The following is an 18,144-nucleotide window of genomic DNA, read 5'->3' as shown; positions in this document are numbered from 1 at the left end:
CAGGATCCTTATAAATGGTAACAGGAGATTATCATGTTCACGGTAAGCACCCAGATGGAACAAACCTTTTGGTCCCCTCAATATTTGAAGCACATGTGCATCATTATCAGACAGGTATTGCTAAACCTTCCTTTCCTCAACAGTGTCCTACAATCCCATTCTGGTTTTGTAATTATTTTAATGTGCACAGGCTATAAAAGCACTGGCTCACAGCAAACACAGGTCAGTAAGTATCCTTTCTGTATTCTTTAGTATAGCATGGTATTCTTTAATATAATATAACGTAATAAAGTAATAAATGAGCCTTCTGAGAACATGGAGTCAGATGCATCATTCCTGCCTTTGTCAGGGCACCTTGTTTACAATAACCAGCACGTGTTGCTTTCTGGAGGAAGCAGTGACTGCCATCCAGGGACAGGCTCCCTGCCCACCCTGCCCCTGCCAGCTGATCACCAGTGTATGGCAGCATCATCTCCCAGAAATCAACACTTTAGATCACAGAATCATCACAGAATCACAGAATGGTTTGGGTTGAAAGGGACCTTAAAGATGCAAATCCCCTGCCATGGGCAGGGACACCTTCCACCAGACCAGGTTCCTCCAAGCTCTGTCCAGCCTGGCCTTGAACACTTCCAAACATTGCATCCTCTGTCCCCAGTGCCTGAACTGGTCAGTCCCTGAAGGCAGAAAGGGAAAACCTACACAGACTTGTATCTCAACCCTCCCTTCTTGCCCCTGTCCCTTGTTTGCTTTGCTCACACACATTTACACACATCAGGGATCCAGTCCTCCTCCAAAAGCATCCCTTTCTAAAGGAGGCAGCAGGCACAGCTCAAATGCACATCCAGCCACAAATCACAGCTGCTGGCTCCTGAAAGACCACCAATAAAAGAAAAAAGCCATAAAGCTGCAATGCTTAGAGTAAATATATCAGCAGCCTAATCACTCTCTTGGGAATAAAGATGCACTTTGTGCATTACTGGGCTCTGTGTGTGCTTAATAATAGGGGCCAGCAGAAGAGCCCACTGCCTCCTGGCATGCAACAGCAGAACTCAGAACAATCTAGCAAAAGTGCCTTTGAACTATATCACCTAAAACCCCACCCTCTTTACTGGACCATTAGCTAGAGTGTATTCTCACCAATACTAGCCAGGATAAATTTCAAGGTGCTTTATACCATGTTCTGTATAAGTCGTGAGCTGTATAAATTCTGTATCAGCTTCATTTAAATCCTCTTTTAAGACTTCAACACCCACAAAACAGTGCCTTTCTTACCTCAATCCTTTCTCCCAAACCCTCACCATTCTTCCCAGCAGATTAAAAAGTTTCCAAGTGCACCAGGGGGCAGCAAAAAAGGCAATGGGCATACCTGCAGGTGCTGCTCTTCTGCATGACGTCAGCCCGGTGGTATCCAGAGAGTTTGCAAAATCCGTCATTACTGTAAACTACGGGCCAGTCCACGATCTGGGCGTTTCCCAACAAAAAACTGGATTCTGAAAAGGCAAAGAGCACAAGGGAGAAAGGGCTGCTGTCAGTGGCAAAGCACAATGAAATCCTTCTTGTGTTACACAGCAGATGCAGAGTTTTTTGTGACAGCGATTTCTACCTTGGCGTTTCAGAGGGAAATCCAAGTGGACATCTGAAAAGAATTTGGGATCAAACAGGATAACTCCTGGCAATGCAAGGAGCTTCCTACACCACAAAACACCAATATAAGCCCCAATACTTTAACAATTTAGAAAGCATTCATTTATTAACCACATCTGGGCAAGACAGCACGTTTTATTTTTATTTGATACATATCTTGAAAGCAACATTAAATTAACGGGCAAACTGAGTTTTAAATGCTGAATTGTATCCATGACCAAAGCTGATAATGACTCTTTTGCTTGAGAGAAGGAATTTTTTCTTCCTGACAGGTCTGAGTCTGTTTTGCAGGACACAGCCAGCATCCCTGGGATGAAGGACAGAGTGCCAGGTGATGCTGGGGAAAGCAGATGTTTTAAAATTGCAGTCCATGGTAATCTTCAGTTTTCCTTATTTTTACTGTTAGTTTTCAATTCCATTTTCACTACAGCTATGGAACTATATGGTCCCATTCACTGCTGCTAAAAAGCTATTAAAATGTAGCTATTAACAATCACTGCTGCATAAAAATTACAGGAAATGTTCTTTTCAGCAGTTCTTGGTGGGGAAAAAAAGGGATATTTTTACAAATTTTCCTCATAATAGCCAAAGAATGGTTATGACAACAACAGACATTTACTCAGGTGTGCATACTGATTTAAACATAATAGTGACACTGAGTTTGCATGAGCTACACATGCCCTACTCAGAGTGTTTATAACTGTGACTGGATTGTACATTGTGCAAATATTATTCTATTGGATATGGAACATGTATTTTAAAAAACAGTAATTCTATCTTTTTTCTTTATAAGCATGAATTTTGAAAAAAAAAATAATCTGGAGATTATTGGATTTTCACAGAAAAGCAGATTTTAAAATATTTAAAAGCCAACCAATGGAAGAAATAGAAGTTTAGATTTTGTGAAATCTACTTTTACACTCAAGGCATTTATTCAGATCCTTTACAAATAGTCTTTAAGCCTAAATGTCAACTTTAAAAATTTGCTTTCCTGCCCAGAAAGATGCCCTGTCTACAAACAGCAGAAGACACAGAGTAAAACCTGAGCATTACATAAAATATCCCTGGATTCCACCAGCTCAAACCCCTGGGCCCCTGGGTTTGCTGGAGCTCATCTCACTGTACTGGCTGCAGTCCCCCCACACCTGCATCTCCACTGATATCTAAAGATTTTTTAGCTTTTTACATATTTTCATATATTTTTAGCCTTGTAGATTTTTAATATTTGTATACCTTCTAGTACTTTTCCTGCCCTTTCACATAATGAGCTAAACCCTTTTCTATCACATTCTCGAAATTCTGTTTAATCTTATACTTAAGGAGAGAATTTCTCATAAGGACGTTTTGTTTTCCACCAGAACTTAAAAAATATAACAAGAAAATAGGGCAAAGAAGCCCTGGGAGCAACTCCAAAGGGCTGACCCAAGGGTGGGTTACTGGGGTAACTGATTTCCTATTGGAGGCACTGGCCAGATACACTAATTAATTAACCTTAAAAAAAATTGTGAAAATCTTTTCTCATGTGTGCACAGAGCCGTATTTGTGCACCGTATTTTGCAGCTTTCATTAAAGAGTTGCTTTTTATTTTACCACTTCAACACTGTTGCAAGGCTTTTTTCCTTTTGTCATTAGGCAGCACCTCCAGTTTGGAAAAGGGGAGACACCCCCAACCCCCCAAACCTGGGCTGTCCCCATGGCTGCCACCCCATCACCACCACACTCCAGAAGCTGGAGGTGCTGGGAGCATCAGCAATTCTGAATTTCCCATCCCACAGGGACACAACCCAAGGCTGCAAGTTAGATTTGGAAAGATTGTCTTTATAGAACCATCTCTGGCCGAAATTCTGCTCACACGCTCTTGGGATCTCTCGCTGGTCAGAGTGACCCCAAGAAAAGCTGGAAAGTCTCTTTTCCCAGCCCAGTGCTTGAAGAAAGAGTCAGGGCTCTTCATTTCTCTGTCTCAAGGTTGTTTATTGCTCCTTATCTGTAAAATTCTTCCTGCTGCCCTGCCGAGGTCCATCCAGCAGGACAGTTCCAGGCACTCTGCCTGCCCCAGGGCAGTGTTTATGTCTTTATACCAAAAACTACATGTACAACGTTTACAATTACTTTCCAATACCTATCGCCTATGTTAGACAGTGAGCTTCTACTGTAAACCAATCTAAAAGTGCCAGCATCACAGCAGAAGATGGAGCCCAAGAAGAAGAAGGAGAAAGGCTGGACACACCCAGATCCCTCCATCTTGCACCCTCAACCCCCATTCTAAAAATCCAAAAATCTGTTTTTTCACCTTGTGATAAATTCACTCTCATTCTACTTAATTTGTCATGGCCTGCAGATCTTCATCTAAGGTTGGTAACTTGCTCCAGGGGTCATAATCAAACCCACAGGGGCATCTTGGGCTCTGTGCCAGGGTCTCTGAGCCCCCTGGCAGGGGTCTGGGCTGCTCAGGACAGCCAGAGGGATGTCCTGGCTTCCAACAACACACCTTGACACAAAAGGCACAGCCTGGTGATGATGCACTCAGGGATGCTCTGCACATCCCTGAGCTCCCCAGAGGGCCACAGTCCAAGAGCAGACAAAGCTCCTGCAAGGCCTCCCCAGCCTCAGACATGAACTCAGTTGGGTACTCCCACCACATCCCTGTTTCACGACACAGGGCACACAGCAGAAGATATGTGGTGCAGCCAGGTAAATAGCATTTAATGGTTGTTTTCTATAGATTTTATACTTCTTTGCACCTGAGGGTCTCAAAATATTTGATAAGGCATTCAACAAACTGATCAAATCCACACAAGAAACTTAGGAGGGGACAAAATGTAAAGCCAAGCTATTGACAAATTGTTGTGGGTCTGTTTTTCTTTTCAATCCCATAAAGTTTGAGGTAAAAAAGACACTAGAAACATCTTGGTAGATATTAGTATTTTTAATTTTTAATGTTAGATCAGATCCATAATATTCATATTAGAAACTTGACCAGATTTTAGACAGTGGGGGTTTTTTTTGTCCCCTTGAATTTTCCTTTACTTAATTGACTTTTTTCCTTTACCCTTGTCTCCTAATGAAGCAAAGCTCATTCATCCATTCTCAGCACAGGAAAATGAATCATAGAATCTTTTAGGTTTGAAAAGACCTCCAAGATTATTGAGCCCAACTGCAAACTCAGCACTGCCAGGTCCAGTACCAATATCTGTGTGTGTGTGTGTATGTGTGTGTGTGTGTGTGTGTCTGTGCAATTCCAGTCAAAGGAAAATATTAAATCAATCTTTGCCTCTTGTTAGAGACCAATAAATCCAAGTGCATGCACAAATCCACAGGAATCCATGTTTCATTAATGCAGCTGCTCACTGAGCAACTTGATAAAATTGAAGGAAGAACAGGTCAGTGTCTGACCCTTCAGTTTTATTGAGTACCCAAATCTCAGTGTTCACAGGACCCTCTGTATTTAACCTGCCTCCTATTTTATCATGAGTCATTATTTTCTTCAGCCAAGACACCATTAATTCTTCCCTATTTCTACAGTAACAAATCATAACTCCATGCAGATTTAATTCTACATGAGCCAGTCCATACCCAGCTGCAAAAATCCAAACTGTGTACTGGATGACAGGACATTTTGAGAAAACCTCTCTGGTTTTGACTGTAATTTTATAAAATCATGTTATCACCGCTAACTATTCATTGAAAGTCCATTTCTGCAGTTCCCTCCAATGAGGATGGATCCACAGCCATTTCTGGACTAAATCCTGCATGGCTGACTTTCATATTCCCAAAGTTCAGATTCATGATTTCCTGGCTAAGAAAGGTCATCACAGTTGTATCTTTGATTATTATTTCCACAAGTCTATGGCAAATTCCACTCTGTCTGATTTCCAGCTGGCTGCCTGAACCAGGTGTAAGAGACAAAGGCTGGAAAAAACCTCATTTTATCTCCATCTCCAGTTGCCACAGGGCAGCCAAAACTGGAGGTGTTCAGACTCCCTTCATGGGAGAGGCAACCTCTCCTTCCCTGCTCAAGTCTTTGACAGATAAAGGGGGAGTTTTAGGCCCTCTTCAGAAGAAAAAGGAGCTAAGAAAATGTCTGGAATGGCAGGGTGATGGGCATGGCAGCAGCACTAGAATCTCCATAGCCACATTCCTGTCAGATCCAATAGACAAGAACTTTATTCTGCAAGCAAGTCTTTTGAGAGAATATGTTCTGTTGGAGGTATTGTCAATAAAAAGTGTTTCTTAACAGAGTTTAGTTACTTTTAACTGGGCATCAGTGAATCCAGCCACTACACCTACACCAGAACACATGAATTTACTTTAATTATGTCACAACTTCACTGAAAGATCACAGCAGGGATTGCCAAGGACAGCCAAAGTTATGAATGGCAGGGCACAAATACAGCTGATGTCATCTCTAAGGTGCTGTAAACCAAAATTTGTGCAACATCCCTGCTGTGGCCAGAAAGGAAAATCTCTCTCTGAGAAGCTCCCAACCTCACAAGTGTTTTTCTACAGAAGCTGGGGACCTCCCCACTGGTCAGAGAGACACTGGTGACTGCTGCAAGCAGGACAGTAACTCTGGCAGGCTCTGGTCTGATCCAGCATGTGGTGAAACTCCAGGAAACTGGGATCCAGATGACCATGGTGTGGTATCTTGTACTCTGAAAACACTTACATGCAGCTAATTTCAAAACTCACATTATGATTATCCAGAAATCCCTGGTGATGGGTCATCCTTCTTGGATTTCACCAATGCACTGAAAGTGCACGTCCACATCCCATTTCCTTACAGGTAAAAGGCCAATTTTTATTATTTCTAAGCTTGTCTTGATGTCATTGCCTCCACCAACCATCTTCTCCACCCATTCCCCTTTCTGATGCGCTGTAGGGAACCCAAATCACAGCTCTGTAGGTTGTGCATGCTCCTTGACTGAACACCTCTGAACACCAGTGTCTGTCTGTCTGTCTGTCTGTAAGGAAAGCAGGGTCTGCCAGCAGATTTATCTGTCTCAGAGTTGCCAGATTCCTCTCAGGAAGGCAGCAGGCTTTTTATTAACTAACATAACTCTCCTATTTGCAAGGTTTAATGCTGATGGCAAGGAAACAGGGTATTAGAGGCATTCAGTCAGCAAAACTTCACGTTGGAAAACACAACTGAAGAAAACAATTTTTTAAAAGGCACTGCATTTGCTGTTGCCACGATTTTATTTTGTAAAAAAGGCTCTTTTGTATAAAGGCAGCCTATGCTGTAGAGCAGCAAGCTTTTAATCTTACTCTATCTTGCAGTAGCTGGCACTCAACACGGTGCTGAGCCTTGTGTTTGTTATTAAAACAAAATAAAAAGACCACAGCGGGCGAGCAATTTTTTAAACTAACAAAATGCCTAAAGCAGTGTAAAATTCTTGTTATGTAATGACAGGAGAGCAAGAAGAGCTAAATCATTCCAGGAGATATGCTTAACCAAGTGAGAAACATTGTCTCTAATCATCTTTTCTCAAGAATGTTTGGGTACCACTTGCAACCAAAATTGTTTAAATCATCATTTTTGAGAATTCCCTTTCTTCTCAAGGAAACTGGCAACTGACCTCTTTTAGAGAGGTCACCACTGAAAAGAGGTTCTAAAGAAAATAAAGTAGTAGCAGAACACAAACAACAGTAATGATTATAATAACAAAAAGCAGCAGCGTTTTCATCTAGCAGCAAATTCCTACCTCTGTCAACTTTACACAGAGCTTCAGAACTGCCACCTTCCACTGCACAGCAAAGGCAGCTCAGACCTCATGGGGGCTGGGAAATATCTGCAATTTGCCTTTTTTTCCCCTAATAGAAAAGCCCCAAACCACTTCAACTGCTGTCAGTTGATTCTCCTCAAAACTACACAGGGTCAGCAAATTGCTGCAGACTTGTTTAGAGCATCTTGGGAAGGGTGTGCTCAGGAGAGGTGCAATAAAAAACGTCTCTTTTTTAATTTTCTTCGCTTTTCTGCGCAAGTCCTGGCCCTGACAATCCCGGATGTTTCTTCTGCTGACTCCAGCCACGTGCTGCAGATGTGCTGCATCCCCATGGAACACAGAGGAAGATCCTAAACCCTCTTGGAGGGCACAGCCCTCTGAAATCTGCCTCAACAGGCACCAGCATCCCTCCAGCTCTGGGGCTGGCTGCAGACAAACCTCTGCTCTTGAAGCACAACCTCCACCAGCACTTTGTACTCCTGTCTGTAAAACCACAGCGCTCTTTTCTAACAAAGCTAGTGTTTCCCCAGTGTCCTTAAAGCATGCAAAACATCAGTGTCATCCAATTTACCCAGTACATTAAGTGTTGCTTGCCTGAAAAAAACAAAAAAAACCCTCTCAAAGGACTGACTCTTTACGTCATCTTTCTGTGCCAGTGTTGTCTTTATTTAATGCTCATATTATGAAGATGCAGAGGGCTAAAGCCAGAGCAAGGTGTGATCACACTGACTATGCTGAAATTATCTACTTCCTGCCTCAAAAACGTGCTCCTCAACTAAAACAGAAGATGAATAATCCAGCCCTGGCTGAAATATTAAATCCACATGTAAGCCACTCAGCTGGGAACACAGCAGCTTTCAGCAATTTAGCGAGTGAGCTCAAGAAGAAAAATTAGGGCCTGCCTGAAATTTTCCTCCTCAAAAGTCAGAAAATGAACTGCAGTCACTTGGAATGTGGAAGCCCACAAAGAGCCCCTGCCTTTCCTGTGGCACATCACTGACCCCAGGAAGAGCTCTGAGGCAGTAAAGACATGAGAGCATCTCTATGAATTACCTGAAAAAATGACATTTCACACAATTCTGATCACAGTTTCTCCCCCACGCATCCATTTATCCTAGAATTAAACTAACCCTCACCTATCCCAGTTATCATCTAAATGCCACTGCTGAATCTGCTCTCTAATAAAATTATGCAGAACACAACATAGATGTACTGGGACTAAATTCAAACTGGAGCACGCTGTAGCTCTCACTCAAGGCACACAGGTACCCTCAGGGAGAAGCAGAATCCAGACTTGCAGCTTTACACAAATGAAAGTGCTGCCTTCACATTCCCAGAGGAGAAAATTGTGGTACCAGGAGCTCTTCAGACACAGGGCTCCTCTTGTAAACACTGAGCGAGTCCTGGCTGAAGTTCCACAGGGCCTGGCTGCTTCTCCAAAAAACTGCTTGGGCAGAAAATCAGCTGCAGCCTCTGTGCTCTCCTCTCTGTGCCAGGGGCTGGAGCAAAGCTTTCCACAGGACTGATCCCAGAACCCCTCCTGGGTGGGGAGTCAGGCCCTGGGCACTTGGGATAGCCAGGGCTTAGCAGTTCCAATAGCCAGTCCCCTGAGTGTGCTGATTAAACAAGTATTGTCCTGGTTTTTTTATCTGAAAAGCAGATTATTAGAGTACCAACTCCAAAATCTTCTATTATTTAATGTTATCAAATCAGAAAATCCTATTTCCTTCAGCTATCCAAGAGAATAACTTAAAATCCCAGTTTACCACCAGACAGCACTCTATAAAACAGGCTAATTAAATGTATTTCCACTTCCTGAGAGTACTCTTTGGCTGCAAACTCTTTCCAGCTGCAACAAGAAAACCTGAATGTTTCCTAAAAAAAAAAAAATCAATGTAATTATTTTCCTTCTCACAGGTTTCAACATTAACCTGGGAATGCAGCAACTCTTGCAGTGACCTCTTGTGGCAAGCGCTCAGCAGCTCTCAAACTTCCCCCAAAAAGAGAGGATGGAAACCTCTCCCACCACCCCACCAAAAACAGAACGAAAGATAAGAAAGAAAAATAAGAAAAAGGAAGGAAGGAAGGAAGGAAGGAAGGAAGGAAGGAAGGAAGGAAGGAAGGAAGGAAGGAAGGAAGGAAGGAAGGAAGGAAGGAAGGAAGGAAGGAAGGAAGGAAGGAAGGAAGGAAGGAAGGAAGGAAGGAAGGAAGGAAGGAAGGAAGGAAGGAAGGAAGGAAGGAAGGAAGGAAGGAAGGAAGGAAGGAAGGAAGGAAGGAAGGAAGGAAGGAAGGAAGGAAGGAAGGGAAAGCAGAGCCACAATTAGAAATAAAACCACAAAGCAGCTGATCATATCTCAAGAAAATCCAGCTTTTCCTTTCACTAACAACATGGCATTCTCTAAGTTTCTAAATAAAATGGCACAGAGCTTCCATAACTATTTTTTAGAAGTAAAAATAAACGCTTTAGACCGTTCAGAACTCCCCTAATTTCAGCAGCAGCAAACAGAGATGCTTAATCTGTCTGTGCTCAGCGAGCCCACTTGAAAAGCAAGGAAAACAGGGTGTCTGCAATTGCAAACCCCTCACATATGTCATCTAGTAATGCTTGTCAGTGTAAAAATCCACTTTGCATTGATTTATGTGTCAGCAAGCTCCCTGCAGTCACAGAAACTGCAGAAGGAACCCTGTGCCTTCGAATGCCAAAGAAAACCCCAATGACATGAGCACCTTGGCAATCCCTTCTTTAACTTCTGAGCTGAACTGGAGGATGCAAACCTTCACCCCACGGTGCATCCTGCTTTCATGCAGGGATTTAGGGAACTGCTGAGCTCTGCATTTTTCTCAGAGGATCCCAAGTGAGAGACACCCACTAAACCCGAAGTACTTTGCTTTAAAGAACTTTCTCTGTGCAGCATGTGTGATTTAATGGGTGCCAGATGAAAATGCAGCTTGGGTTAATGCAGGGGAGAGAAGCCCACATGCATCACGTCCCACATCCCTGCCTGGAAGACAGGAACCCTACACAGCTAGTAAGAACAGAAGAGACAAGAGACACTTATTTTAGCTGTAATACCAGTGGAATAACAATTAGAAAGGTGTCTTACTGATACAGATGTGGCACTTGTTTCCCCTTCCTTTCCAAGTAACCTGCCTTGGCAAAAACCACCTGTGAACAGGGCTGATCCTTTCACCCACCAGTCACAGGGACCCAGCAGGGCATAAAGGTCTGTGGGAAGGAATTGCTTTTTAGGAACACAGCATAAAGCTGAAAAAGGCCAGGAATAAAATGCTAGCTTCATTAAAACTCGTGCTGAAATTCCCATATAAGCCTTAGAGAGCCAAAATTTCATCCCAGTGTAAAAATGCATTTGTGAAAAGACCCACTTTCATGAGGAAGCTTCTAAGAGTTATTGCAACAGAAACAATATCAAATAATGATGATTCTTATCATATAGGTAAGATTATATAGTTTTTCACTAAATTCATCCCCTCTTCCAAACTGTTAGCAGTCTTTATTGCAGATTGCTGCCAAGACTCACCCTTTCCACAAATACATGCTCTACCATAAAAGCAAATTATGCCATTAACATATACTTAATTTTTCTGCTGATAGAATTTGTGTAAGTGAAACAAAACTTGTATGGCTCAACTTGCTGGGTGACTCTGCCCATGGGACAGGTCCATAAATCCCAGCCCTGATCTAGAGACTTGCCCAATTCTGTACCCTCTGCACTTGCACAGTGCTGAGCACAGGTCAGTATCACTCAGAGCTCTGAATGCACTGAAGAAGTGAACACAATATCAGTAATAATGGGCACAGCCTGCTGAGAACATCTTGGGAGAGAACATTGCCCTTAGGATGGTCCTTATTAAACATCCCAAATACTAATGGCAATAAAAGGCAGTCACCTTAATGTGATTTAGCCCAGTGCTCTCACAAAACACCTTTCAGCTCAGCAAAACACCTGGTGCTCTTAAGATCTAGGGCACAGCCAAGGCTGGAGCGAGATCGTATCAACCTTTGTGAGCCTCAGATAAGCCTCAGCGTATTTTTCCTGTGCTTTAAAAGAAGAAAGGGGGAAAATAAAGATTGCAGGGAGTGCACTGAGATTACCCTGAAGACAGGTCTGCTTGTCCCTTTCACCAGGCACAGCAGCCCTAAGGACAGAGGGCTCTCGCTGTGGGCTTTGGCTCTCCTTAAGGGGAGCTCAGCTGTGATGAGGGCAAAGACCCTGCAAAGCAGAGGCTGCCATGCACCCCCCATGCTTTGGGAAGGACCTGCAGCCTGTGATGCTGCCCATAAACCAACCTTCAACGCTGACCTAAAACACTTCACAAGCTCCAAGGTGTAAAACTGTCTCCAAAAGGAGACGTTGTTCCCCCAAGGGAACACGGTGGGCACCTCTCCATCGCTCTGACAGCAGCTCCATCCTTCCCAAACACCCTGGCATGGAGAGAGGCATCCAGCAGGGCAGCCCAGCTCTCCCAGTCTCCCACACAGAGGGCAAAGAGCCTTGGTCACCATTTCATGGCCAGCCCAGCCACAGCCACCCCGTTTCTTTCTGCTCGGCTCCTTGGTGCTTTGCTCATGGCTGTACACTGTGAGGGCTTCTCCCACAATTTTAACCTGATGAGCAGCCAAAGATGAGGTAAAAAGGAAGGGTTCATGACATTCCTAAAGAGAAAGTGCCCAAATAATGCTGAAAATTTTATATATGATTGCTTTTAACACCAGGCTAGACACCACACCAAGCCTGCACACCGCTCCCAGTCCTGACTTTCCACATTTTAAAATTATTACAATTCTGTCTATAAATTTTGTTATTAGGATCCATCTCTGGTAACTCTGAGTAATTTATCTCCATCAACACTTCATTTTGAAGCCATTGCTTCTATTTCACCTGAAGAAGAGCCTATCTGCTGAAATACCTGCCTGATTTTTTTCAGCAGTATCCTTAGCCTAATAGAAGTTATTACCTGTACCTACAAACCCTCTCTTGGTTGTTAAGAAAAGATTTATGATCAAGAAGTGCAGTGGGATTGCATAAATGTGACAAATCTCAAAAGAGGATGTTCCTGAACCAGGAACAGTGACAGAAAACCTTTTGGGGGGAATGTTGAAGATGTATTTTAAAAAACAATCATCAGTCTTTCCTTCATCCCATTCCTCAAATTGTCAATGAAAAATCCCTTGGAACTTGGTGAATCCAAGTCTAAAAACAAGCCCAGCAGACCAAATCCTTGTCTTCTTCCAAGCACTGGCAGATACTCGAACCAGATTTGCTCCAGTGTATACTATTAAGTTTGGATTAAACAGCACTGAATCCAATGCAAATTACTATTTCTATAAAAGATAAATAAGGCTGGATGACAAAAATAAGAACTAAATCATGTTTCAGCTCACAACACTGACAACTTACATGAGTTAAATACAAATTCCCAATCTACTTTCCTCTTTGTGTCCAACAGGGAAGATTTACCTCTCTAGTGAGCACCATGCTTAGACATCATCAGTGGCATAAAAAAAGCAGAATGAATGACCAGATCAACATGATTTATGCTCCTAAATTAAACCAGGTTAAAAACTGGAGGGGATACATTCTTTTTAAGTATAATGTTCAAAAGCCTTCTGAGCTTTTCCAGTTTTTGATGTCCAAAGCTTTACTGAGCTTTCACCAGGGAGGATGTGGGATTTAATTAAAGCATGATACAAAACCATGGCATTCCCAAACCATGCTCCCAGCCCTACCACTGACATGCTGCCTGACCTAGGGAAATCAGCTGTGATGCCCCAAGCCCCCATTCACGCCACAATTGGATGAACAGGTTGAGAAAACCTCTGTATGTCCTCTTCCACAAGGAGCCGTGAAGTGTAATTAAATTCCACCCAACACTTTGAAATTGTCAGAGGGAAAGTGCTATATAAATGCCTGTTAATTAAGCCTGCATTTAATATTCTGGGAAATAAATACACTATTGTGGGAAAGCAGCTCTTGGAGATCGGGCAGCCACAGGGCTTGACAGGGAGTCAGCTGCCGACCACAGAACTGACAGAGGCAGCACAACAGGGAGGAAGACCCCAAAAAACAGCTTAATACAAAGCTGGCATTTTAACACACAACATTTTAAAACAAATTCCAACTCCTCATCCCACTCCTGCTCATGAGGAAAATCCATGAATCACCAGTTCACTACCTGCTGTCCAAATCCACTCCAAGCCAGCACACCAGACCACACTGGTGTGACTGAGAGGTACATCCAGCACTGTGCAAAATGGAAAGGTGGAAAGGAACATTTTTCAGCATAATTTCACAACCCATTGGTGTCTTGATTAATACTAAATGTAGTAATTTTTCTCTATGCTCTGCTCTGCTCACCTTTCCCACTCCTGTCCCCAGGTGTACGCTGGCACAGCAGTGCTTCCCCATGGCAGCATCATCCTAAACTTGGGCTTACCAAGGAGTTATCTTTTAGCAAAACCCAAAGCCAAGCTCTCCTACATTTTGCAAACACTCCTATGTCTCAGTAGCTCTGTGCCAGTGCAAAAACTACATTAAAAAATTAATATAAGTAGCACAGGACTTGCCTAAAGCAGCATCTACACCAGCACACCCAAAGAGGCAGTGGGCTGCAAACACATCGTAACTTTAATGGAGCTGTGTACAGTGCTCTTGATCACTGCTTTGCAATAGAAAGGGTGAAATTAAGTCCGGCAGCAAGGAATAACTGGATGCCACAGTCCTGAACTAGCCCTGTAAATATTCACCTAACAGAGGAGCCATAAATGACCAAGTGCAGACAGTTCTTAACCCATTTGCTCAGCCACAGGACTGCCATCATCCAAACCACAGGCACTCCCTCACCGCTTTCCCGGCACCTTTGCCACAGACTTTAAAGTGCCACAGAATTGCAAAAAAACTTTGAACCCCCTGAATGGAAATAGTTGCAAGTCCTAATTATTACAAAACTAAAGAACAAGAAGAAAAATATTTAAAAATTTAAAGACACGATGAGCGAAGAGGATAAATAGATAATCATAAAAGAGAAGAAGGTTCGAATTGGCAGTAGCGATTGCGATGTGAGAAGTGCGGGGAGACAGGGCAAGGACCGCGAGGGGATGCTCCGGAGGGGACGAGCGGATCGCGTTCCTTGAAGGCACCGCTTTGGCACGGACCCACCGGCGCGGCAACGCCGGAGGGACCGAGGGATGGATGGATGGACGGACGGACGGACGGATGGACGCATGACGGGGGGGATCTCTCACCGCTGGAGCGCCGGACGATGTTCTCCAGGAAGGTGTTCTGCGGTGCCACCAGCCCTCTCTTGCCCCCCGGCATCCTGCAGCGCCGGGCTCGGGGGCCGGGGGTGCGCGGCGGCAGCGGCGGCGGCGGCGGCGGCGGGGGGGGGGCCGGCGGCGGCGGCGGCGGCAGCGCCCGGTGCCCGTGAGTCGCGCAGGGGCGGCCGCGGCCGCTCATGGTAGTGGCGCCCCCGCGGCGGCTGCAGCGCGGTCTGGGGCCGCGCCGCGCTCCGCGCTCCCAGCGCCGCGCCCGCCCCCCCTGCGCCTGCGCGCCCGCCCCGCCGGCCCGGGGGACGCCCGGGGATGGGGGGGGACGGGAGGGGATGGGGAGGATGCGGGGGGGACGGGAGGGGATGGGGAAGGACGGCCCGGGATGGGGAGGATGCGGGAGGCACCGCGCGGAGTCCGCGAGCATCCCCCGAGCATCCCACCCCACCCCACCCCGCCTTCGCTGGTCCCCTGCGAAGTTCTGCCCCGAGCGAAACTCAGCAAACGCCCTGGTTTTGCATCTGTACGTTGTTTTGTCCGTGGTTGTTCTTTGGGTTGTGTGGGTTTTGTTTTTTTTTCCCCAGCGGTTGGGTTTGAGGGAAAACACTCGGGAATGCTTGTGTGGCACACGGGAAGGCGGCCGCGCTTTGCCCGCAAAAGATAAACGCAAAGTGCAACGTAACGTGTTAAACGCCACTAGCCTTGCCTGAAGGCATCAAGACATTTCTTGGAGGATTCCCCCCTCTCCGTGCGAGGCAACAGGAGGCGGATTTGGGGTTTCTCTCCTCGTATTTTCTCTTTTCTCCTCGTATTCAGGGAGCAGGCTCTGCCGCGCCGGAGCCCCAGAGGAGCAGGTGAGTCAGTGCCGGGAGCCGCCACACCCGAGCTCCCGAGTCCGCTCTGCCCTGTTCCTGACCCAGCCGCCCTCCTCCCTCCAGCCCTTTCTTGACTAGGACAGTATTTTTTAAAGCTATGGACAGTAAAATCCTAGAAGGAATTTCTCGACCTACTGCTTCTGCCTCTGCTAATTTAGCATGCTGCTGCAGACAGGCAAGGATGGTAGAAGGAATAAGACATGGAAAATCAGTGTTTGTCCAGAACAGGAGCACGCTCTGCGGAGCACATCCCGCTGTGCCGCACGCTCCTGCCCTGCTTGGCGCAAGCAGCAGCGCTTCTCCCAGAGGACATCATTCCACTGTGGAAAAATCAATTTATTTATTTTTTTATTCTGCTTGCAACACCTGCTCCTTCCTGTGCTTGAGTCTTGGTCCAGCAAGGCACACTGAGGTCACCCGCACTCCAAGGCTTAAAGTTTAAAATCTCTACAACACCAGGAGCTGTTGCCGGAGCAGCACTTTCCTGGGTGCCACTACTGCTGTTCCTGGAAAATGTCTGGTTTTCCTTTCATTTAAACACATGCAAATTAGGAACAGCTCAATTGGGAATGCTGACAGAAAACAAGTTTGAGGTGTGAACCATGCCCGATTTGTCAAACATTCCTGTTTTCCTCCCAGGTCTGGCATCTTCAGGGCTTTCCTTAGAGCGGTGTGGTTTAAAAGATGCTCCTGCTGAGTGCTGCCCCGAGGTGCAGGGGAATTTTTCTCTTGGTAATCGGATGGTGGAGGGCAACACCTTTGTTTGTTTCAAGTGACCTGTAGCTCGCCTAACCCAGCTGTGCACAGGCAAATACTGAGTGACTGATCTGTCTGGACAGTGCTGCCAGGACCTCTTGCTCCTCAGTTCCCTCCCTCCCAACAAATCTGAATTTTTCTACTCACTTCCCACCCTCATTTTGAAACCTAGACTTGCTACTTGCCCTCACACTCCCCTTTTCATCAATCTCCTTCTTGTTCACCCTTTCCACTAAACTTTTCATGCCCAGGAGTCAGTTCACCCTCCCTACTCCATCTCCTCAACTTCAGATCCCTTGTTTTTAAGTTCTCTTGCTGTATTTCCAGTGGCACTAATTAAACAATAGGTTATGGAGAGGGACAAGCTCCGAAAACATATCTTTAAATGTCACAGACATCAGATAGAAATGGCAAGACGTGGTGAGATGTTTCTATACCAAGGGTGCAAAAAACTCCAGAGGACACTTCTTTCTTCTCCTGGAATGCTGGACAAGGCTAAAGATAATCTTGAAAAGAAAAGTCTGACAAAGAAAGCAAACTGGGAACTGCAAAGAGACTCTTGTCTTCTTTTGGGAATCTTCAAATTGTGCTTGGAAACAGCATCGAACCACCACGCAGGAAACTGTCAGAAAGGTTTGAGGTCAGTGTAAGTAGGAAAAAGACAGCTAGGGAGCTTCTTTCCACATCAAAAATACCCCAGTCTCAACCTGCTGTTCTCAAGTGTGGCAGAAGACCCACTGTGATTCAAAATGCCTTTTTTTTTCCAGAATACGTAAGTCAAAACAGTTTCAATTTTAAGGAATTAATTAATTGTTAAAACATTAAAAAGGAAAAAAAAAGTCGTTTAAGCTAAATGTAACAACATTCCTGATGGATGATCAGAGCATTCCTAGTTCTTCTTTCTTCCTGGCTTTCAAACTTTGTTTCTTTAAGGGAAGAAATGAGTTTTCCTTTCCTAAAAGGAAAAAGGGAGAAAGGGAATGAGCACATTGCTGTACCAGAGTAAAAGTAGTCACGATTCCTTCCTCTTCTGCTTCACCCTTTCCTTTCTTCTGAAATTTGAAGCACCTGCTCAGGGTGACTTTCCTCTTTTCTGGTATTTCTACAAAAGGCACAATCCCCCAAATCCACCCATCAGTGGGCAAGCACCGAGCTCCCACAGCAAGTGGAGACAGCACACACTATGAAGTTCAGCTGCACGTGGTGAAGAGCTGACCCTTGGAATCCAAACCTACAGGAGAGGGTTATTTTCCTTCAGGGACTATTAAACATTTCAGAACTGGTTCTTATTCACAGCACAGAGCTTTAAATGTGTCTTCTGTGAATTTATGAATTGAAGAATCATCGCTCCCAGGGCTCCTAGGAGAGGAGGGAGACACAGAGCAGCATAAACAGGTCAGGCACTGATCCAATCCAACAGCCTGAGTCATTGGCACATCCCAGCTGCTGAACAGCTCCACATCTCCTTTGCTCTCAGTGCTGTGTGTAACAAGGTGAGTCAGGTTCCCTGGGACCGCCCTGGGGACCCAGTGAGACTCACCCGTGTAGGTCTAAAAATGTTGTGAGCAGAGCTGAGTCATGGGATACCCTTGGCAGGGCTCAGAGCTGAGTGCTAGCCCAGGTGCACACAGAAGACTTCCCATTCTAAAAACCACCATCAAGATGAACGCCAGCTTTTGTTATGAACAATGTGATTGGTGCATATGAACTCCAAGTTAGCACTATTTGATTTCCAATGACCTGCATGTATTACTGTAACAACAGCTCAAGTGGGAAACAAATGCCAGAGACAGACATTTGAAGGATTTAACGTCCTTCATTTTAGCATCCTTAACATTTAATGGGGGAAAAGCAGGTA

At 44.9% G+C, this 18,144-nt stretch overlaps 1 protein-coding gene across 1 annotated transcript in view; it reads right to left on the bottom strand.

Annotated features, from left to right (window-relative positions):
- KCNH5 (potassium voltage-gated channel subfamily H member 5) overlaps nt 1-14,740 on the bottom strand; it is a 162,335-nt gene extending 147,595 nt beyond the window's left edge. Inside the window, exons 1-2 of the mRNA XM_036383946.1 lie at nt 14,635-14,740; nt 1,370-1,493 (exon numbers count right to left, since the gene is read on the bottom strand). Coding sequence (XP_036239839.1) covers nt 1,370-1,493; nt 14,635-14,707 — 197 coding nt within the window. The 5' untranslated portion in view covers nt 14,708-14,740. The remainder of the gene's footprint in view (nt 1-1,369; nt 1,494-14,634) is intronic.
- Nucleotides 14,741-18,144: the final 3,404 nt, after the last annotated feature.

The sequence above is a fragment of the Molothrus ater genome, chromosome 6 (genome assembly GCF_012460135.2).
Source record: "Molothrus ater isolate BHLD 08-10-18 breed brown headed cowbird chromosome 6, BPBGC_Mater_1.1, whole genome shotgun sequence".
NCBI lineage: Eukaryota > Metazoa > Chordata > Aves > Passeriformes > Icteridae > Molothrus > Molothrus ater.
Note: the sequence above shows the minus strand (reverse complement) of the source record. Positions and strands in the feature narration are given on the sequence as shown.